Raw genomic sequence first — 24,520 nt, forward strand, 5'->3', positions numbered from 1 at the left:
TTTTAAGAAAATAAATATAAAAAGAAAGAAAAACAAGAATAATTGGGCACCGATGGCGATTGCAAGCCCGTGAAGACACGACACGTGGAGATCCATTTTAAGGAAGATGACGAAGTTCTGACTTCTGATACCTCTGTAACCCCGTTGAAATAATTACAAAATTTTATTACATCATAAATAATTGAGAAATTGCATACAAATTTCACAACCCTACCACGCGCCTTTAAGTCCATGTACACCGATTTGCTATAATTTATAGTAAAAATGTTATATATATATATATATATCACCTCTTTTTATATTCATATCTTCACGCTCCATAAATGCGTATGGGATAGATATATCAAAATTTTACCACATAGAAAAGGAAAGAAAAAAATTAAAGACATTTTATACGAAACTTGCAAAGTAAAAACAAAAGCCACCCAAAGTCACCAGCCCTAGACTTCATTTCAGTTTATAAGAGAAGAGAACCAAATACACAAAACATTTCTCTCTTATCTATTTTTGTATCTCTCTCTCTCTCTCTCTCTCTCTCTCTAGGGTTTTGTTTTTCAGTATCCAACTTTTCTCTTGTATTTCACAAATTTGGTAATACTTGGGGTACAGACCTAGACAAAGAGTATCAACTGGTACCTTAGAGAAGAACAATAAAACAAGCAAAAAAGAAAAAGAGTTAAAAAAAAAAAAAAAGCAAAAGTTTGTATAGCACCGATGGCGATTGCAAGCCCGTGAAGACACGACACGTGGAGATCCATTTTAAGGAAGATGACGAAGTTCTGACTTCTGATACCTCTGTAACCCCGTTGAAATAATTACAAAATTTTATTACATCATAAATAATTGAGAAATTGCATACAAATTTCACAACCCTACCACGCGCCTTTAAGTCCATGTACACCGATTTGCTATAATTTATAGTAAAAATGTTATATATATATATATATATCACCTCTTTTTATATTCATATCTTCACGCTCCATAAATGCGTATGGGATAGATATATCAAAATTTTACCACATAGAAAAGGAAAGAAAAAAATTAAAGACATTTTATACGAAACTTGCAAAGTAAAAACAAAAGCCACCCAAAGTCACCAGCCCTAGACTTCATTTCAGTTTATAAGAGAAGAGAACCAAATACACAAAACATTTCTCTCTTATCTATTTTTGTATCTCTCTCTCTCTCTCTCTCTCTCTCTCTAGGGTTTTGTTTTTCAGTATCCAACTTTTCTCTTGTATTTCACAAATTTGGTAATACTTGGGGTACAGACCTAGACAAAGAGTATCAACTGGTACCTTAGAGAAGAACAATAAAACAAGCAAAAAAGAAAAAGAGTTAAAAAAAAAAAAAAAGCAAAAGTTTGTATATTTGGTTATATAAATAGAGAAAGGGAAAGAAGTAGTGGTTTTTTGTGGGATAATTGAGATATGGGGAGGGGAAGAGTTGAGCTGAAGAGGATAGAGAACAAGATAAACAGGCAAGTCACATTTGCAAAGAGGAGGAATGGGCTTCTGAAGAAAGCTTATGAGCTTTCAGTTCTGTGTGATGCTGAAGTTGCCCTTATTATCTTCTCCAACCGTGGCAAGCTCTATGAGTTCTGTAGCACCTCTAGGTAATAGCTCAAAATTTGTGCTTTGCTCTTCTTTTTGTCCCTAGTTATATAAACACATGTAGCTAGGATCTCTTTTCTTCTTCTTCTTCTTCTTGTTTGGTTGATTTTTATTCATGGGTTTCGGATGAAATCTCATATTTAATTATAGAAAGAAGCTTCTTTCACTCTTTTAATTAATTAATTCTTTGTTTATGTTATATTGGAATGTTTGTTTCTTGAGTCTTTGACTTATGGGAGTTTCTCCAAAAAAAAAAAAAAAAGAGTCTTTGACTTATGGGAGGTTGATATGTTTTATGATTTATTTGAAGCTTGGTTTAGTTGATGATCTAATATCTCATATATCTGATTTTTACACCATAACACTTTTTTTTCTTTTTTCTTTTTCTAAAAAAGGGAAATCTTGCACCATGAGATCTGAAGCATATTTCCAGCTTTTCTGTCAGTTTATAAGAAGATTCTTTGTAAAAACCCAAGTTTCAATTTTTAAAGAGAGAAATTGCTGTACTTAAATTTGTTCAAAAGCCTCAGATCAAGGACTTAAATCGGTTAAATGGCGTGGCTAGAGAATTTTTGTTGTTGTTGTTGTTGTTTCCTTCTGAAATCTAGACTGACACATCTTTCAACCAAGCATCCATTTAAATTATTATTCAATAAGCTGAGACTTATTTAATTTCTTTTTTCTTTCTCTGAAAAGTTCTGACTATATATGTAGAATTGTTTAACTTGTATGTACTTTTCGGTTTCAATTTAAGTTTAAAATTAAACTATTGTTCATTTTTTTTTTTTGCTTCATTTTCAGGAAAAGAATAAGAAATATTTCGATTTTATTATTTGGTTCAAATAGCTTAAATGTAGTACAACAAGTATAGTTTTTATTTTTATTTTTCTGTTGAAGAAATTCCTCGATAAATTTAATCCTTAATTATTAGTAATAATAATAAGTAATAGATTTAAGCCTTAGTAATAAGTGAATTTGAAAGGATCAAGTGTGAAATATATTTCAAATTCATATCATAAGTGATTTGTGAAAGCAACTCTCTCTCTTTCTCTCTCTCTCTCTCTCTCTCAAATCTATCATTCATTGTCGAAGTTCATATTACTATTCAAAACCCTTCATTTTTCATCTCCACTTTTCAAATGCAAAACATTTATTAAAATGATGAGATTAATATTTAAGAGTATATAGTATTTTCAGTTTGGTACGATAATGAAGCTTCTAGTTCTTTTTTGCTTTATAGTAGTCTTTCAGGATTTAAAATATTACATATGTAGGTTTTGAAATGTAGGTTTAGGACCAATATTTATTTCTTATCACTTCGAAAGAAAAAAAAGTTATTTCTTATCCAATCTAGGGAGAAGGTTAGTTCAACCCATCGTTCATGTGGGATTTATATCTAGAGATTGATAGGGTTAAAGATTAGACTTAGCTTGTAGGTATAATAGGTCTACTTCCAAAAATATCATGATTCAAGGACTTCTCATTTAAATTATAAAAATAAATAAATTCACAGACCACCTTAAGAATGAAAAATGTGCATATAGGTCATATAAGAATTGCAGAAATGTAAAATTAATCTGGATCTAAGTGGTAGTACTACCTAGAGATCCCTGCAAAAGAATATTGGGTTGATCTTTCTGTGTGTTATGACAGTCAGCCAAATGATTGAACCAATAACCACCCCCCCCCACCCCCCCAAAAAAAAAAAAAAAAAAAAAAAAAACAGTTTTACAGAAGAAATGGTCAAGGAGAAGGCTAAATATGACTTGGGTTTGGAGCAATGGAAATAGGACCAGCAGTTCATAATTGATTTTTTTAGTAAAATTCATGATGTTATGTTTAATAGACATACAAACGTACATATATATATATATATATACACGTATATGTATACGTATAAGTATGTATGTGTGTTATGTTCTTAGATGGATAAAAATAATGGAATAGGTTTCATTTAGGAAACTCATCAATATCCAAACAGAATTAAGTTTACAGATGATATCTTGAAAAGTTGGAATAAGGATAGAGAAAACCAAGTTCATGGTAATGACTCCCTGGCTTTATTTAGGGTTTATATTTATAATTTTGGAGAGAGAGAGAGAGAGAGTTGAAAATAAGTTTTAGACCCCAAAAACTTATGCAACCAATTAATTGGGTTGAGCGAACAAGTTATGTGTATTCCAAATAAATAATTTAACAGAGTAATTCAACCATGTATAGTATCCATCACCACATCAAAACAGTAAAAGACACAATGTTGGGTGATGTGGTGGTAATGAAGAAACTCTTTAATGTAGAAAACTCATTCGAATAAATAGTTACAGTCAGTCATAAGATACAAATCTTTTGTAACCTTGGTTCTCTATGCAATTTCGACAAACACCTTGCTTGCAAGCGGAAAAAAAAATCAGAAACAATTAAGATTTCACAATCTTGCTCGAGTAAGAGTCAAGCCACAATCATGTGAAAAGTTTGCCCGTTTTAATGTTTTGCTTGAGCTAGACTTGATTTTTCCCAACTGCATAAGTTTTACGTACTTCATATTTTTGAATAAGTAAACAAGACACTTCTAAGCTAACTTAAATACAATAATTGCAACCATCATTAACACAAGTTTTGTCACATATATAGTACTTGCCGACATCTAAAACCTAATAAGATTATTATGGATTATGATTAAAAAAATAAAAGAACAATTGGACAGCTGAAATGTTATCTAGTAGTAGTTTGCAACAATTATAATTTTAAAAGAAAAAGAAAAAGATCAGGGCAGTTGTTTTAAATTTTTTTTTTTTTTTTTGAATTGTACAACAAATATGTATGCTACGTACCTATAATATATTAATATCACCTCAACCATGTCAGACATTTTCCTTTAATATTTTAATGGTCACATCAATCATGCTACATTTTCATGTAATATTTTAATAGAAACAGATACACTTAATATTAGTTAACCCTAGCCGGATTCATCAACCAGGCATATAAATGTTTCGTATTTCATGTTGAAGTTTATTTGCCCCCAAAAAAAAAAAAAAAAAAAAAAAAAAGATGATTTATCAATGGGCACTCACATGTTGGCATTAGAAATGTAAGACGTTTGGAGGAGCATGATAGTCAAATTGTGAAAAATTATTCATAATGTTAACACTCATTGTTTTTGTGATCAAGTAATTAGCCTTTAGCCCATTGTGTCTAGTCTTTTTTTTTTTTTTTTTTTTAAATAGAAATACTACTATAATTTAATTTGAGTGTATATATATGTGAAATTTTCTCTTAAAGGCTTAAATTCTAGTTCTTATTTCTCACACCTCATAAGCATTTATACTTATGAGGTGACCATTGCATTTGCACCAAGAGTGCACAATGATCATAGTGCCTAGGACTCATAAGTGAAAATTTAAAAGCATTAGCTAATGCATAGATATAGGACAGTTTTTTTGATGATCAAGACTTTAGTCTATGTAGTGCCTTAAAGGCTCTTGTAGTTATGTATTATATAGTTAAGATTTAAGAGTATCTATCAAACCGTATAGCTGATTTAGTGTTTTAGGTCTTAACTTTAGAGAAGAAGTACATGTATGATCTTCATGAATGATATTGAACTTGAGTTGGGGCCTTTCTTTCTTTTCAACAGAAGAGAGAATTCCAAAACATAGGGTCACGTGAATTAACAATACCCCATTCACAGAACAAATGTATTTTAGTCATTTCAGAAATATAAGCACACTGTCTCTAACCTAAAAGCTTGCACTTCTTCTAGCACACTGCACAATTTGCAGATTAAGATACACTCAGTGTTTCCAGCTCAATAGGATGACGCTGTGAAGTTTGCAGAGTTAGCTACCTCCTACTCTTCACTCGTTCCCACACTTGATCTCAGCACATTATCATGTTATGGCATGGAAGAAAACTCGATGTATGGCCTTCTATACAAATCAGCATGTGAATATTGGGCTAAAAATGTTAGGACACTCGCTAGCTAGCACACATGCTTCGTGATGCAGCAGCTTGAATCTTATAGGAGCAGCTTTAGCCTTTAGCTCATCATCAGCAGTTTCACTGGCTAATACCTCATAGTATGTGCCTCTGAAGATTCTAAGGTTGTTGGTTACTGGTTGTATGCACGTGTGTAAAAGGTTGGGACCTTCCTTCAAAGCATGTGAATTGGGATTACTCTTGTAACTAACTGCCTAATTGGCATGTGTAGTGAGAACAATTAGGAGGTTAGAAAGTAGAAAAATGCCGAGTTTGCAAGTTGTCACAGACTTGTTAAAACTATAAATGAAAATTCTTAGTTAAATTATATTTAACAGTATAAGATTAACATTGTAAAAAATATATATAATTATAAATTTGTATAATATTGTACGCATATGTTTAATCTATAATATAATATTTATATTAATAGTAAAATGTAAACCTATAATACCGAAAAAAAAAAAAAAAAAAAGGATTGCTACCCTTGTTATCCACTATAAAGAAAATCATCTAGTGTCACTTTCTTAAACTCTCAACTTCCTCCCTCTAATATCTCCGCTTAGAAGACCCGACCGCCTTCAAAGTAATGTACTATCACACATTTCCAAGATCAATTAGGTTCTTATCTAGTGGTATTAAAACAATTTTTTCCTGTTACCATAACAGAAACTAGATCAACTTCACATATGAATGAATTCAATGCTAACCTCAAGAAAACTACAAACCACCATGCTCATACCATAAATGAAGTCCACCAACAACGAAGTGCAATTAGTCATAGTCTATAGATTTTTTTTTCTTTGATACACTATAGAAAGTGAATGAAATAGAACTAAGGAGGCAACAACAATAGACAACAAGAGTTACTACCAACCAAGCAGAGAATTCTCTTCGTATCAACCTTCCAAAACCCATGAAACTTGAATTTTCAAGGTTTAAGGTGGAAGTACCTGCTGCATGGGTGTAAAAGGCTACCCAATCCTTCCAACCACTATCATACTCCAGCCAATGTGAAGATTTTGATGGTCTTTTTCCACAAGGATGGGGAGGTTAGGAGTCTCTAATTAATTGAACCCATACTATAACATATAGACTTGAGAGAGATGAAAAATGTTTCTTTCTTTTTGAATTTGAATCATTTTATTATGCATTCAGTAGCACATCATTTAAAATCTATAAAACCACCACATAAATAAAAGATATAGATTTATGGATTTAAATTTAATATTATTGTATTAACTTTTTGATTGATTTATTTATTTATTGATATAGCTAGGATAGGACTTTGACATGCATCATGCTGATTCATGCATGTGTACATCCAAAATATTTATAGTGTTTGAGTCTGATAAAACTTCATGCCTACCCTAAAAGAATCTCTTACAAAACCTCCAGCGCCCTAGAGAAGCAGAAACACATGCCTCTCAAAGGACCTATTAAAACCCTTTAAGAAATAATAAAAGGACTAGTGTATCATTGCACTGTTCCACCAAGCAAGCCAGTAGTGTATTGATGACATTGATTGAAATGCCAATATATCAATTGACAGACTTGTATTATTTTACTACATAGACCAGGAACAAGTTCCGATATATAGTATTTGAGTAAATTTTTTTTTAATTAGGCTTTTTTTTTTTTTTTTTCTAATGAAAAAAATTATGTTGAATTGTTGCTTATATTAGAGATTTAGAGGTGTGGTTTGAAAATTTTTTGATAACAAGATTTACTCATAATCTATGCACCTTGATCATCCTGATTGGTTTACTTTTCTATTTTTGTATTACCTAGCATGCTCAAAACACTCGAGAGGTACCAAAAATGCAGTTATGGTGCGGTTGAAGTGAACAAACCTGGCAAGGAGCTCGAGGTATAGCTTAACTGTATTACTGTATCTTTTTTGATGCAACAACTGTTTTACTGTATCTCACTGCTTGTACCTGACTTTGAAGTAATTATTAGACTTCTACCATCATAGGAACCAATAGGTCGGGGGATACCTAATTCTATATCTACTTTCACATGCATCAAATTAATTAATGTGTATAGGTATGATTGGTGTGTAATAAAAATAATATCAACGATAGATTTATGTAAAAATAATATTGCTTCCATCGTTAGTAAACAACTTAATTAGCAATATATTAAACTGGGTGTGTCTGTAGGATTGTTGGAGGGACTACAATCCAATCAAGTGTTCTTTTGGTTTGTTGTCTCACTATTAGAATGTGGCAAATATGTATGTCAATTTTTTTTGAGTGTCTAATATATGGTATAAATTATAAAGTATAAACTAAATAAATTTTGGTGTTTTGTCTAAACATTGTACCATGCCTCAGTTTGTGATTTTAATATCACTGTCATCATGTAATGTAACAGATCAGTTACCGGGAGTACTTGAAACTGAAAGCTAGGTTTGAGTCCGTACAACAAACTCAGAGGTAATTATTGTTTAGAAAAATTAAATTTGGTTAGTGTTTTTATTTAGAGCTGTTATAAAATGATTGAGATGGATGATTTCTTTGGATAATGGTGTAAAATGGAAACTATATATATAGATATATATATATATATATGTATATATTACATTTTAAACCTTAAACCCGTGTAACAAAGTAAATCTTATAGTTTCAAAAGTCACATTAAATCATGACATTAACAAAAATAAAAATAAAAAAATAAACCTTTTAGTTTCACAATTAACAAATTAACCCTAAAGTTCAAAAAATTAAAAACTAAATCTCAAGCCATTTTAGTGGAGCGGTATTGTGTTTGAAGTTTAATATAGCCTAATGGTTTACTTTGTGACTTTACAATATTTCAAGGTTTAATTTGTTACTTTTTGAAATTATAAATTATAATTTGATATTCTTGAAAATACAATTTTTTTTCACTCCTAAATTATAGGGTTTAAAATATAACTATCCCCAAAAAAATTATAGTTTTAGCATTGGATTAGAAATATTGTGGCATCCTTTGTTTATGAGCTCAGCTATTCTACCACACAAGTGCATTCACTCATGAAAGGTTTCTCCTTGGTCCTTCAGAAACCTTCTTGGGGAAGATTTGGGCCCATTAAACACAAATGACCTTGAGAGGCTTGAGCGGCAACTGGACTCATCATTGAAACAAGTCAGGTCCACTAAGGTAATTAAATTTATATTAATGCATGGCATAAGCATGTTTTACTGCTTGACACATTTTATATTTTGTAATATGCAGAAATTGAGTAAATTTTAAAATTTTCTTCTTGGGAAATTACAATTTATCCTATGTTGTTTAGTTTTATTAATATTATTTTTTAATAAAGAGTTTTGTAGCTTAATTAGTACTTTCTAATTTTTTCAACAAAAACATCTAAGATTTAAATCTTCTTTCCTCATTGTAATTATTGAAATATATAATAATAAAATAATAAAAATTAACAAAGCGTTTTAACATAATTTAGTTCAACTCCTTTAAATTGCTGTCCAAATCCCATGGCGGATAAATGTAATGTAATTATGTAGAAGTTAAAATATTTTGTGGAACAAAGTTGTGATAAGGCAAAACCACAAGGGATAATTAGTAATCAAAGGTTTGTTCACAAAAATACAAAATTTGTTATTTTAGCTGAATCTAATGGTTTTATTTTAATTTAAATGACATTTTTTTTTCTTTGGTTCCTTAACACATTTATATATCTTTTTGAGAAATTTACGAACTATAGAAAGACATAAGTATATTTGGTGAGGAAATATATTGTTTGGGATTATATTGATACAAAATTTGCTCTCACAAAAGTAATGCACAAAATAATATGTACCCGTCTGCTGTTGATGTTGTATACAATTTTGAAAAAATAAGATGTGACAATTTGATGTGATCATTTTAACAATGTAGATTGATTTTGTTAGTTTTTATTTTATTTATATTTTTGATAGCATAAATGCATAATCCTATCTTTTGTGTTGGTAAGTATACATGCGTATGTAATATATTTTAACTTTTAAGGATCTTATTGGTGTCATGTTTCACTCAAATTCTTGTTTTGAAAGTTGGTGAATTCACAAAGAACTCTTTGCTTTTTATTTCTTTCTTTCACTCCTGATTTGAGTAGATGGGTTCATGGTTATATAAATATTTATACCATGAAAATCTAATTTTAATTATATTTAAATATAACTTTCATAAACTCCACACACATACTCCATACTCATTTAATGCATAAGGCTCTTGCTCTTCATAAACTTAGTTTAATTTAAATAAATAAAAAAAAAAAAAAAAAAAAAAAAAAAAAAAAAACAAAAAAAAATTAACTTTTAATTTCTTCCTTTAAACTCATTCTGATCATTCCTAACAATGCCTAGAATTTATAATAGGTATCATATATTAGTGGATTGGTGAGTACGTATGGAATTTGATCATGACTTCATAAACTCAAGTTCAACATGTTTTCAGGCAATAGATTCTCAAGAAATGGAAAACTTGATGTGCTTATTTCTATAATGGAAAACTGATTCTTTGTCAGACCTATGGTTGATTTGTTATGAACTTCTTTCTTTATTATATTTCCATGTGAATGTAGTATTGCCCATGTATAACGCAAACCCTGTTCTATTTTTGTCATCCATTTCTCCAACTCAATCGCTATCACTCTATAACCTACACACTTGAATCTTTTAGAGGATGAATAAAAATTATAAAACAATCCAAAATCAAGTGACCTTTCACATGGTAAAAAATTCTATTGGCAATCTTCAAATGAGACACGGTAGCTAGGCAATTTTATATAACAACTAACAAGTCGAACACCAAAAAGCAGGCTTGAGAATTACAGTCAAACTCTTAAAAATATATTGAAATTTCTTTCTCTCCATTGTCATCTTTGATAATTTAACGCCACATTTCACTGGGTACTTACTAGCTAGTAATCTAACATTTCAAATTTGTTAGGGGTCTCTTTAGAAAAACCTTCTTGAGAAAATAAAAATCTCATTCTCATTCTCCATTTGCTATACCTCAATGCCAAGATAGTAGGCCACAGTTCAATATCAAACATTTCAAATTTACAAGCCATTACTTTCTTCAAAGATTCTTGGATCGTTACCTATAAGAATTAAATCATCCATAAACAAAAAAAAATGGTCAAGATATATATCTCAATTTTCATGCACTTTAGAATAAAGTGTGTTCATGTAGACAGCAAGTCCAAAAGACTCTTTTTTATAAAGATGCCTACATTATCAAATTAAAAATAAAAAATAAAAAACTGTCTTCCAGTGGACATATAGAGAATCTATTCTCGTGAAAGTATCTATCAACTCCATTGTTTCAAGTATTTAATGCCTCTACAACCTCTTTAAAAGCCATGCTTAATAGGCTATCTATTAGGGTTACAAAAAATATCCCATAAGGTCAAATACTGAATCTGCAATCCTTGATCAATCCAGGATGTATCGAGAATTTGTCAAGATTATATCTTGATCAATTGAGCTTGTGTCCAAATTCCAAAAACAACATTCTCTTCAATAGATCTTTGAGTCTTCGTCTTAGACTCACAAATACTCATCAAAGACTCAACAATACTGAAACCTTTTTGTCATTTGCGAATGTCTAATTTATTGGACCTAACACGCATCCTTATTAATACATTGTCATTAGATTATTGAGCATATATTAAAACGTTTGACTAAAAGTTGATCATGTAATCATATATATGGATTTTACAAAAATCCATGGGAGGCTTCTAAATTTTTTTAATTTGATTTGATCGAATAACATATGGAAATTGGATCGATATATTCCTATTTCACCATACGCTGTCTAGTCAAACAACAAAGGCTTTGTCTTCTTTATTTTTCTGGAAAAAAAATGTTTTTTTTTAATTTTATATTTTTTATATTTTTGATATGTGATATATAAGTCATCTTTTATGTTTATATATGTATATACAAATAAAATTTAGTTACAAAATTGGTTATAGCCTATAATTACAATCTTACTCAATATTTTTTCATTGGAAATGAACTTTAACAAATCCACTATTGGATTACATTTTTTTCTTATATTCTCTATACTTGCAAAATTTCTAGAAAATTATAGATTAATAGCTATATCATTATTAAATTTATTAAATTACAAGTTTTTTAAATTTAAAATTATGCATAAAATATAAGTTTATAGAATATATAGTGAATAGTATCTAATTGGTGCAGAATTTGACATATGTATTAAGAGTATAAAAAAATATGCAATCTTACAGTTAGATTTTTAAAATATATAGTAATATTAATGATATTGAGTAAAGTTGTAGTCTAAGACTATTACTAATTTTGTAGTTAAATTTTGTCCTACATATATTATTTTACATATATAGAAAAATAGATGGCTTTGTCTATAAAATCGAATCCTGTTATGGTTTCTAAAAAATTTAACAAGTTGAAATTCCGGTTTCATGTGAGGAGAGCTTACTCTAAATGTCTCAATCTACTTTGCAGACACAATATATGCTGGACCAGCTTTCTGATCTCCAAAATAAGGTACACACATACGGCATGATAATGATGGTAATTCTATTTTATTTGCTTCTAATGTCAACAATCTACTGTTTAAGTACAGGAACACTTATTAGTGGAAGCAAACAGGGCTTTGACAATAAAGGTAATAATGTCTGTGCTGATTATCATTTTCATAAATAGTTGGGCGTTGTTCACTACTATGTGGAAGTACCACTCTCTGCATGGTCTGCTGCTTTGCTCTTTTCATGTTCTTGTCTTTGCAGAACGCACAAGCCAGTTGAAAGTTGACTCTTGATTAATTACCTAGACACTGAAGCCCCTGCACATCAGTTTCATTCACTGCCTTTTTTTTTCCTCACACCCTTCATGAGTACACACATTCAAGTCTCAATCTTGGGCAAAAATTGCTAACTGGGTTTCTTAATATGGAGGCAAATCAATGCTCCTTTGTTTCAATTCTCTATAAAAGTTTCCATTTGATATTTCATTGGGAAAAAATCAAATACTGAAAGATTGAATTTTTGAGAAAACCATGGCAGTGGTATACTTAAATGGTGGGATGGCAACTACTCCTATTATCCAAGACTGATATATTTTACGTCCATTGTCTCTTTTCCTCCTACGACACAAAAATTGTCCATGGCTAATATGATTGTTATTTGTTAACCACTCACATATGTTTTCAAATTTGCTTTCTTGCAGCTGGATGAAATTAGTTCAAGAAATAACCTTAGACAATCATGGGAAGGCGGTGAGCAAAGTATGTCATATGGTCCTCAGAATGCTCAATCTCAGAGGTTTTTCCAGCCTTTAGATTGCAATCCCACATTGCAAATAGGGTAAGCATCCAAACCATATTTAATTAGCTTCGATACTCAAACCATTGTGACTATCTAACTTCTTGTGTCTTTAATTCCATTTTTGGGACACAGGTATAATGCATCTGGTTCCGACCAGCAGTTAAGTGGCACTACTCATGCTCAACAAGTCAATGGGTTCATTCCTGGTTGGATGCTTTGAGCCATTTGCCAAGCACGTACGTAGCTAAATGCTTCTTGTTGGTGGCGATATCTAAATGATTTCATGAGCATTTATAGCTTATATTGTCATAAAAGCAGCAGTGACTGACTTTCATAGCACTATGGAACTTTTAGCCACATGCATTAAAGCATATAAGGAGTTTATAATTAATGTGTTGAAAACCCTTAAGGGAGATGTTTATTATTTTAGCCACATGCATTAAAGCATATAAGGAGTTTATAATTGATGTGTTGAAAACCCTTAAGGGAGATATTTATTATACTTTTAAGATAACATAAGGTTGTGGTTTCACCTACCTCTTGATGATCTTCACAGTTCTTATCAAATATTCTGTGTTGAAATTGAAAATTTGAAATACCATAACATTGAAGTTGCTCAAAATTTTCAGACTTGCAAATGCTCGCTGCACTTATAGGCCTCCCAACCACTCATTCATAAAGATGCTTGCACTTTGTGATTCCAACAGCATATATTTTTCCATAATTTATTTTTATGGGAAAAAATGATTTGTTTTTCTCCATAGATACTTGTCCATAGGCTGCTCAGGTCTTTCATATGGAGCTCAGTTGTCAGGATTCTTGCAATGTATGAGCTGATTGGATTCTCATCCCCTACACATCACCTCCAATTCTACAGAACACCTTTTGCCTTGTAGAGCACTGAAGTTCAAAAATTCTCTTTATGGGACTGTTCCTCACAAAACTATAATGATTTGCCCATGATATCATGTGCAGATCATTAATTTTGTGGGGAACTACTAGTCCCATAGTTCACTATACTGGGCTTTCACATGAACCGTGGGCCATTAGGCTCCTGCTTCTTAGGTTACAGCTTAAAGGGTAGATTGATTCGTCTAATATATACTTCATTTTGGACGCTTAAGTTTTTCATTTGTTGGGCTCAATTTGCTACATGACCCCGTGATCTCATGAGCTTCTTGTCCATTTAAGCGCCATTATCTGAATCTCCCAATGGGCCTCCCATAAGTCATATCATATCTAGATTCAATCGCCAGCCCAACCCGTCCCCTGATTACCCCAACTTCAAAATGAATTCTCTATTTCTCTATGCCAGCCTTTCAAAAAAAAAAATTTCTCTCTATTCAATTCTTTCTACTCTTCCCATTTCCACCGGAGATTGCAAACTCCAAACCATTAGCCAACCACCACCACCACAAGCCCTCGCTCTAGAGAGGGAGAAGAGAGAATTCTAAAATCAACCAACACCAATCTCGTCATGCTGTCACCATCCACCAACTTGCCATTGCTCAAAATGGAGGGAGGAGAGAGAGGTATGAGAAGAGACGGTAGAGGAAAGAGTGAGAGACAACTGAAAGGAGAGAGAAGAGTAGAACTGCTACATCGCTAATGCTAAAAATATTTGGCATTTGACATATTCAATGGAGAGGTTTTTTTTTGTGCTAAATGCTAAATATGTTGGATTTAGGACATCCAATATTAGTGCTCTTCCCCAGTATTAATGCTCTTAGCACTCCAATGCTAGTGCACCAAGTGATTGACTAATTGAAACTCTCAAAGTTTAGGCACTTTTACTTTCAACTTTAACCGGGTGGGGTCAATTTGATTTTAGTCCAAAATTAAAGGGATGTTTTTGGGATCATATCATATGGCCAAATTTGCAATTTCGATAATGCCCCATTAAGAAAACACCATCTTATAAAAAATTATTAAAAAAAAAAACACATTAGCACCAACTCATTATTTGACTAGTCAAACCCAAAATAAATAATCTCAATACCCAAATCTCCTTCACGCAACCATCCTCCACTTTCACTTACCAGACCAATAGCCTCTCTACTCCTCTCGTGAACTCTCTCCTCTTTCAAGAAAGAAGAATTGACAATGCTGTACAAGAAGAAAGGACGCTGCCTTGCACTTCCAATTAACCAAGTTCGCCAAGTGCGTTGAGGTCCTTCACTAGATCTTGCTCCACAAACAACACGATCCCAAAATAAACTTCCCTCACTCATTCTCTTGCGCTTAATTCATATTGCACCAAATTTGCCAAATAGCAATATTTTAAGAAAAAAGCACCCTAGCAAAATTATTTAATTATATAGCACATTTTTGGAACTCAAGTTCCAACTCAAATTCGAGTTTGACAAACTCAAATTCCAAGCAAGTATGGGCTCTACTGCTTGACGAGTCACACGACCTACTTGGAACTCTAGTTTGACAAATTCGAATTTTAGTTAAAACTCGAATTTCAAAAATGTACTACATGACTAAATAACTTTGTCATGATGTGTTTTTCTTAAAATTTTGCTAAAATTGTGCTATTTGGCAAATTTGGCCCATATCTTGCTCAAAGAACAACCCTTGTCATTTTGATATTGCTAACATAATTTAATAGTATTACTATCTTTTTATATGAGAAACATGTGGAGGTTGAGGCAATTTTTGGCTGTGAAGTTCAAGCCCTTATATGTGTGTGCTTTTAGCTTGAATGAGTGAAAGTGGAAAAAAAGATTTGTGATTGAAGGGTGTGAAAGAGAAGAAGGGCATTTGATTGGTACGTCCAGTGAAGCTAGAGGCCAAGGAAATGAGGGAGATTTGAGGGTAAGTTCGTTTGTTTTGGATTTGAGTATTTGACACATCACATGATGTGTTGGAGTTAATGTTGATGTATTATTTTTATTAAATGACATTTTTTATTGTACCATTTTTTTTATTAAATGACATTTTTTTATTGTACCATGACAAAGATTTCATATTTAGCAATGGTAAGTGATATGGTCTCATGTTTTTTTTGCATTTTTCCCTTTTGTTTTATAGGATAAAATACAAAAACCACCTTTAGTTTAGGTTAGTACTAGTTAGGAACTAAAAAGATTTTTAAAAACTATTCAATTTGCTCTTTATAGATAAACTACACTAAACATTGTTTGAAACTTTCTTGCTTCTCTAAGTTCTCTACTTACTTCCAACAGCTTGTCTTAACTGCATAGTCTCATAATGATTGCATTATGGAAACAATATGTGCAACAGAGAGAATTTTTTAGTAACTAATGGTAAATAGATAGCAGGCAAAAATTAAAAAAAAAAAAAAAATGTAGCAATAGGAGCAGGATTTAAAAGTATGATTTGACAACAGAGACTAATGGTTCATTCACCCAAAAAGTGCCTCAGTGAAGGTGGTAGCTAGCTAGCTACGGTGTTTGGGTGTAGGTTATTTTTTAGAGTTATGGGGAAGGCTGAAGAATTTGGCTTTTCCTGGCAAACCTAAATCAACTATTTATCATGATTAATGATATATTACTATTTTAGCACAGTCAATTACAAAATTAATGCTATATTAGTGGAGTCAAAACTAAATAATTTGGCTTCTCAGTTATGTGTACTACTTTTAGCTGTGTACTATAATTCAAATGTAAATTTTTTTTATTCTACTTCTCTCTTTCTCTCTCAGGTCTTCTCTCATTCTTTTCAACTTCATCTTTTTCTCTCCAGCGCTGCCTATATCTCCCTCTCAACTGAACCAAGTCTTTCTTCTTTTTGTGGTGTCACCTAGGTTCATTGAGATTGCCAATGTGGGTGTGGTGGTGGGTCGGTGTGGGTTGTTGCTAGGATCGGTGGCTCGGTGGTGGTGGTGGTGGTTGTTGCTGTTGTTGTTTTTTTTTTTTTTTAATCAAAGTGGTGGAGGTGGATTTTGGGGTTTTCCATGATTTTTGGGTGTTTATTTTAGGATTTTTGGGTTTGCCTTGATTTGTGATGGTTATGGGTTGTGATTTGTGGTGACAGTGGTTGTAGTGGTGATAGATGTGATCGGTGGTGGTGTGGGTGTGTTGTTTTTCACAAACAAAGAGAGGAAGAGAGAGAGGGGGAAGAATAAAAAGTAATATTTAAATGAAGTAGCTAAAAAATAGAACCATCGATGTTCAGTGTGTAGTGAAATGGTAAGCTAAAATAAATAAAGTTGCTTTTTGTAGAGCCAAAAAGATAAAAAATTTGCCTCCACCAATGTGGATGCTCTGTAGTCTTCTTATATATTTATATCCCCCTACTATTTTACCCAAAATATTTAATTTGTGCCAACGTATATATTACACAATGAAACACTGGGGCCAAAATGGTCAAGTACCATTGTTTGGAAAAATATATATGAATCTATCACTGTTTGCGAAATAATTAGGGATCTATCACTTTTTAAAACACAAGTTTGTTAAACTCGAGTTCCATGACAAACTCGAGTTCCAACAATGTGGTAAATTGCTAATTATTTCATAAACAGTGGTATATTGCTAAATATTTTGTCAAACTGTGGTATATGGCCATTTTGGCCGAAGCATTGGGCTATTTGTCCGACTTGAGTAGTATCCCAAGCAAATGTAGTTGATACCATACCAGTATCAGCTATACCAGTCAGTATGTACCGTCCTAGTACATATACCGGTATCGAAACGCCAATGTTTCGTATCAGTTTAAATACTAGCCAATTTCGGGCAATTCCAGCTAATACAGAAAAAGTTTTTTTTTTTTTTTTTTTAAGTTTTGTAATTTTTGAATTTTTGTAAGGGCAGAATGGTAACTTATTGCATTAACTTATTAGTATTATTTGTTTTCTTAGTATGTGATAAACAATTAAGCTTTCTATTTTTTTATATTGTGTTTTTTTTTTTCTTTTAATTGATGCTAAAGTTTAAAACCATGAATAATTTGTTCTAAATTGAGATAATGTTTTATGGTAAACTTTTATATTTATTATAACACACATACATATAAAAATATAAAAAATAACGGTAAATCCGAAATAGTACACCGGTATTGACTAGTACCGAAATATATCGTTCAACTGGTCAAACTGATACAGCTTCCGGTACAGGATTAACTCCTTTGATTCCAAGGCTGTCAATGTACATGAGGGCATGAGCCTCCCTCGAACTTTTATTTTTTTTATTATTTAATAATTCAATAATTATGAAATAAATAATTTGAATTTTAGGTATTTTTGTTGATAATACCACTAGATATCAATGAATTGGAAACACAACAAGGCTCTTGGTTGCTTCCCCAAATAGTTGGGGGACACTAAATTTAAAAACTATATGCGGAGATAACTTTAGCAGATGTGATAGGATCCATAATAAAAAAAAAAATAGAATAAAATTTTAGGTCCTATTAATGATACCCGTTTCTTTTTTTATCAATAAACTTGTGGAGGTTTTAATTAATTAGCTCAATTGATAAAGTTTTTTATGGATGAATAAGATATTTGTAATTTAACTTTAATTCCCGTCTACACTAAAAATTAATTAGTAACTTTATCATCAGACTGGACGTCATGGATTGAAACTCTAAAAAAAACTTTGTAAGAAATTATTTTTGTAGGATGAAATATTTGACTATATATAGAAACAAATCTAGAGCTAAAACTAATGTGCACGTTATTTCTGTAGTTGGCATCATTGCGCATGATTAGGTTAAGGGTTGAATGTTTAAGTGGGGTCACGTCCTAAACCTAATAATACATTATTATATGTAAAGACTGAGAGATTGAGTGAATGGTTAGAAGAAGAACACGGCGAGTCTTGGGAATCTTTTCTTCTTCTTTAATTTTTGAGGAAAAGGAAATCGCAATTCGCAACCCACCCTTTTTTCGTTTTATTGGATGCGATGGGACTGGATATGATTCTGTCTTGTGGTTTATGGTTTCTCGTACGAAAACCCTCATTCACACTGAAAATGACATCCACCTTGTAATTCACTAATTCTAAACGGTTTTGGGAATAGTCCAATATTGGCATTTAAAGAATTTAAAAAAAAAAAAAAGAACAAAAAAAGAAAACAAGTAAAAAAAGGTAGGAAGAGGTATCTGTCAATTTTTTTTTTTTTTTTAATTTAAAAAAAGGGGTATCTATCAAATTTATGGTTAAGAAACGTGTTCGGCTTGCACAGTCTCTAAACTTCCCCTCCATAAATCTACTACAAATTGACTAAACTATTTGTATGAAATNGGTGGAGGTGGATTTTGGGGTTTTCCATGATTTTTGGGTGTTTATTTTAGGATTTTTGGGTTTGCCTTGATTTGTGATGGTTATGGGTTGTGATTTGTGGTGACAGTGGTTGTAGTGGTGATAGATGTGATCGGTGGTGGTGTGGGTGTGTTGTTTTTCACAAACAAAGAGAGGAAGAGAGAGAGGGGGGAAGAATAAAAAGTAATATTTAAATGAAGTAGCTAAAAAAATAGAACCATCGATGTTCAGTGTGTAGTGAAATGGTAAGCTAAAATAAATAAAGTTGCTTTTTGTAGAGCCAAAAAGATAAAAAATTTGCCTCCACCAATGTGGATGCTCTGTAGTCTTCTTATATATTTATATCCCCCTACTATTTTACCCAAAATATTTAATTTGTGCCAACGTATATATTACACAATGAAACACTGGGGCCAAAATGGTCAAGTACCATTGTTTGGAAAAATATATATGAATCTATCACTGTTTGCGAAATAATTAGGGATCTATCACTTTTTAAAACACAAGTTTGTTAAACTCGAGTTCCATGACAAACTCGAGTTCCAACAATGTGGTAAATTGCTAATTATTTCATAAACAGTGGTATATTGCTAAATATTTTGTCAAACTGTGGTATATGGCCATTTTGGCCGAAGCATTGGGCTATTTGTCCGACTTGAGTAGTATCCCAAGCAAATGTAGTTGATACCATACCAGTATCAGCTATACCAGTCAGTATGTACCGTCCTAGTACATATACCGGTATCGAAACGCCAATGTTTCGTATCAGTTTAAATACTAGCCAATTTCGGGCAATTCCAGCTAATACAGAAAAAGTTTTTTTTTTTTTTTTTTTAAGTTTTGTAATTTTTGAATTTTTGTAAGGGCAGAATGGTAACTTATTGCATTAACTTATTAGTATTATTTGTTTTCTTAGTATGTGATAAACAATTAAGCTTTCTATTTTTTTATATTGTGTTTTTTTTTTTCTTTTAATTGATGCTAAAGTTTAAAACCATGAATAATTTGTTCTAAATTGAGATAATGTTTTATGGTAAACTTTTATATTTATTATAACACACATACATATAAAAATATAAAAAATAACGGTAAATCCGAAATAGTACACCGGTATTGACTAGTACCGAAATATATCGTTCAACTGGTCAAACTGATACAGCTTCCGGTACAGGATTAACTCCTTTGATTCCAAGGCTGTCAATGTACATGAGGGCATGAGCCTCCCTCGAACTTTTATTTTTTTTATTATTTAATAATTCAATAATTATGAAATAAATAATTTGAATTTTAGGTATTTTTGTTGATAATACCACTAGATATCAATGAATTGGAAACACAACAAGGCTCTTGGTTGCTTCCCCAAATAGTTGGGGGACACTAAATTTAAAAACTATATGCGGAGATAACTTTAGCAGATGTGATAGGATCCATAATAAAAAAAAAAATAGAATAAAATTTTAGGTCCTATTAATGATACCCGTTTCTTTTTTTATCAATAAACTTGTGGAGGTTTTAATTAATTAGCTCAATTGATAAAGTTTTTTATGGATGAATAAGATATTTGTAATTTAACTTTAATTCCCGTCTACACTAAAAATTAATTAGTAACTTTATCATCAGACTGGACGTCATGGATTGAAACTCTAAAAAAAACTTTGTAAGAAATTATTTTTGTAGGATGAAATATTTGACTATATATAGAAACAAATCTAGAGCTAAAACTAATGTGCACGTTATTTCTGTAGTTGGCATCATTGCGCATGATTAGGTTAAGGGTTGAATGTTTAAGTGGGGTCACGTCCTAAACCTAATAATACATTATTATATGTAAAGACTGAGAGATTGAGTGAATGGTTAGAAGAAGAACACGGCGAGTCTTGGGAATCTTTTCTTCTTCTTTAATTTTTGAGGAAAAGGAAATCGCAATTCGCAACCCACCCTTTTTTCGTTTTATTGGATGCGATGGGACTGGATATGATTCTGTCTTGTGGTTTATGGTTTCTCGTACGAAAACCCTCATTCACACTGAAAATGACATCCACCTTGTAATTCACTAATTCTAAACGGTTTTGGGAATAGTCCAATATTGGCATTTAAAGAATTTAAAAAAAAAAAAAAAAAAAAGAACAAAAAAGGAAAACAAGTAAAAAAAGGTAGGAAGAGGTATCTGTCAAATTTTTTTTTTTTAAAAAAGGGGTATCTATCAAATTTATGGTTAAGAAACGTGTTCGGCTTGCACAGTCTCTAAACTTCCCCTCCATAAATCTACTACAAATTGACTAAACTATTTGTATGAAATCTCTCATGTACCTGAAGACAGTAAGATACCTATTACTAATTTTCCCATTGTAAATCCTCACATTGTATTTAATAAACCCCAGTCTTCACTCAAAAAAACCATAAAAAAAAATATTGGCCCTTCTCAATCATTTACTGTAAAAGAATATGTCCAAGCTTCTAAGTTTGACCAGTCCGATATCCCTGCAACTGATAGTAAAAATTTCATTACCCTTGCTCTCCCCAGAAAATTCATTATTCCATGGCAAAAACAAGGGTACATTCATCTTCATTTTGGTGCTATAAGATTAGCACTAACCTTTCCCGGAAGAAAAGGACTCCCTACAGTCTCTAGAATTGCACTCCTTGACTCCAAATTTTTGGAGTATCAACATGCAGTTATAAGAACTGTTCAAACAACACTCAATGCGAGAACTATCTTTGTCACACTTTTTCCAAACTTCAACATGCCTCTCAAAGACCCTCATCTTTGTGATGCTCTCAAAGTTCAAGTTCAAATTACGAGAGCTTCCCAAATATAAGACACTTATGCAACCACTCTTCATTATCAACTTGCTTATTGGCTTCAAAATTGTGCCTTTGATATGGTAGTCCCAGATATGGCTCAAACTAATGATGCTCTACTTATCCAAGTTAATCCAAAACTAACGTCCCAAGACAACTGACAAGGGACCAGATGACTTCCCTCTTTCTAGAATCATGGATTACGAAATATGAAGAGCTTCACCAAGCAGTTAAGCCAATTCAGTCTGACAATCCTTCCTTCATCAAGAAAGAAAATGGCAAAGTTGAGACAAGATTTTTGAAGGCCCCATCAAGAAAGAAAGATGTGACGGTTTTCCCAACTCAGATGGCAATGCTTCAACTTGTGTCATGTTTGTGAATATGGCCTTAAAAATTAAAGCATTTCGTGAAGATGAAAGACCTTGTTATGAAGGAAAATCATATTCTAGCCATATATGGTGGGATATTTGTGATTGCAATGCATGCAAAGATGTAGTAATCTACGATGATGACCAACCAAGAAGAAAGAAGAAAAAATCATCCCAACAACATCTGAAAGAGAGATATCTAGTAGGTGATCTAGAAGTAGATCTCCTAGAAGAATCCTCGGGGAAATTTAACTTTTATGTCTCTTATCCTAGAACCAGAAAGCAAAAACCCAAATTCCCTCTAAATAAAGAATCCAAGCCCAGATACGATGTTAACTAAGAGCCCAAACCACCAGTAATCTCATACTACCAAAATAACCTTCCCCAACTACCTAAATATCAACCCTTCCCTTCTAGACAAACCAGAACACAAAAATCTTTCCCTTCTTACATGTTTGACAGAGCTTTGATCACCCTCCTATTCACAATATTTTTCTCCTCTTGAAAGTTTTGAGCACCCCCAAGCCAACACAAAACATGTTTGGAAAATCAAAGCCCTTGTTGGAACCAACCCAGATGGGACTCGAAAACATGTTTTGTCTGTAGAAGTAGCTTTAAATTAGCAAGCAAAAAATGCTATGGCACAAATCAGGCCCTTTCAAGATAATCAACAAAGGTTAGTTGAAGTTGTGACTGAGACCATTTCATCCTTAGAGTCTTTGTTCAATGATTTGAAGAAAAAAAATCAAGATGATTGAACAAGAGCTTGAAACAATTGCATCCACAATCAAAGACACGTTTGTTTCCTTCCCTTTCATAGGGCAAAAAGAAAAAGAAAGAAAGCAATTATCGACACAACTCCAATCCATAGAAAGATCCCATAAGATAGCTACACAAGCCTCCCCCATGGTTGTCTACACCCCTCACCAACCCAGGCAATCATTGTATAAAGATCTATCTATACCCTTAGCCTCCCCGTTTTTATCCAACTCTCCAAGTCAAAATTTTCAACCTCTAGCCACAATACATCCTAATTACAAGTCTACTTGAGAATATATGACTAACCCTAAGCTAACAATGGACTAATCTAAGATTAATATGCTTGTCCTAAAAGTACATAGGCCTACCAAAATTGAGTTTGGAATGTCTATAGCTTAATGTGACACTAATGCTACTCGATTCACATGGCAAGATCTTGTGTTGCTGACATGCAAGTGGACATCTTGGTTGGTATGACAAAACTACTATGGCAGATAGGATCCTATGTCAATGCATTGCATAGAATTACACCACTTAAAAACAAGCTATATGTGGGTAGGGCTTATGTGGTAGCACCTTGTGAATTTTTATTTTTACTTTTTATTTTTGAGATGCTTGAAAGTTGAATCCCTTAGGTTTTTGAAACCAAATATAGTGACGCTGTGAAACCCCTTGTGTGAGTGACTCCATAGTCTATAATATGCTTTCAAAGGCTTGTGGACACATGTAGACAAACTTGGATTAATTAAAAGTCTTAGACCCACAATGTTGTTCAATCATATGAAACATTGAATAATGTTTCCCTATGTACCTTGTTTGGTGACCACGCCTATGTGATTTGGCACTGGAAAGTACCCCACGACTACCATATTGTCCACCATATTCTTTAGTCGAGTCACTCGTTCACATCTGAGCACGTAACCGATTCAAGAGATGGGAAACTATGGTGATGGTTGAAGGCAACGGCAAAAGACCGCGGTGCCTCATGGCTTGATGGAGGACCTGGTGTCTTCGGTTCTGTCTTTGAGTGCAACATCTATACTTGGTGAACACGAAGAACAGTTTTGGGTCAAGCTTAGGTTAGTGGCGACAAATGAGTCTGTAAGTGAATACAATTGTTATGATTATTTGGATTTCTAAGCCAAAATCTCCAATACCATGAAAGTTTTCTTATGATTGTATGTAATTATTGAATGTTGAGTAAAGTATTAAAGAGAGAGCACACACTTTTTGATGGATCGGCCTAACCACCTACGGCTACATTGAGAAAGCCAATATCTATTGTACTAAACTTTTGTGTTACAATAAACTTAGTGTGGATTAATGTATGACTAACTTTAGGCTAACCAGGACCTAACCTAAAATTAATATGATTAATAATTTTAGCCTATTTGATTTTTAAATATTTTTCGAAATTAATACAATTAGTCTTAAACATCAGCTAGCTAGTAATCATTTAAAGACCTC

At 32.3% G+C, this 24,520-nt stretch overlaps 1 protein-coding gene across 1 annotated transcript; it reads left to right on the forward strand.

The window, feature by feature from the left end:
• The first annotated feature begins 1,202 nt into the window (after positions 1-1,202).
• Positions 1,203-13,292, forward strand: LOC112023853 (agamous-like MADS-box protein MADS2). Its single transcript, XM_024056476.2, has 8 exons — positions 1,203-1,615; positions 7,383-7,461; positions 7,971-8,032; positions 8,639-8,738; positions 12,071-12,112; positions 12,192-12,233; positions 12,794-12,930; positions 13,024-13,292. Exons 1-8 carry the CDS (start codon positions 1,431-1,433, stop codon positions 13,109-13,111), a joined length of 735 nt encoding a protein of 244 aa, XP_023912244.1. The 5' UTR covers positions 1,203-1,430; the 3' UTR covers positions 13,112-13,292.
• The last annotated feature ends 11,228 nt before the right edge of the window (positions 13,293-24,520 follow it).

The sequence above is a fragment of the Quercus suber genome, unplaced genomic scaffold (genome assembly GCF_002906115.3).
Source record: "Quercus suber isolate HL8 unplaced genomic scaffold, Cork oak 2.0 scaffold_44, whole genome shotgun sequence".
NCBI classification, from domain to species: Eukaryota; Viridiplantae; Streptophyta; class Magnoliopsida; order Fagales; family Fagaceae; genus Quercus; species Quercus suber.

What these genes read in the sequence shown, in the direction of transcription:
- LOC112023853 (XM_024056476.2), top strand. Translation starts at nt 1,431, where the DNA reads ATGGGGAGGGGAAGAGTTGAGCTGAAGAGGATAGAGAACAAGATAAAC. An exon ending in TCCGTACAACAAACTCAGAG is followed by an intron (nt 8,033 to 8,638) that starts GTAATTATTGTT and finishes TTGGTCCTTCAG; the next exon opens with AAACCTTCTTGGGGAAGATT. An exon ending in AACAAGTCAGGTCCACTAAG is followed by an intron (nt 8,739 to 12,070) that starts GTAATTAAATTT and finishes TCTACTTTGCAG; the next exon opens with ACACAATATATGCTGGACCA.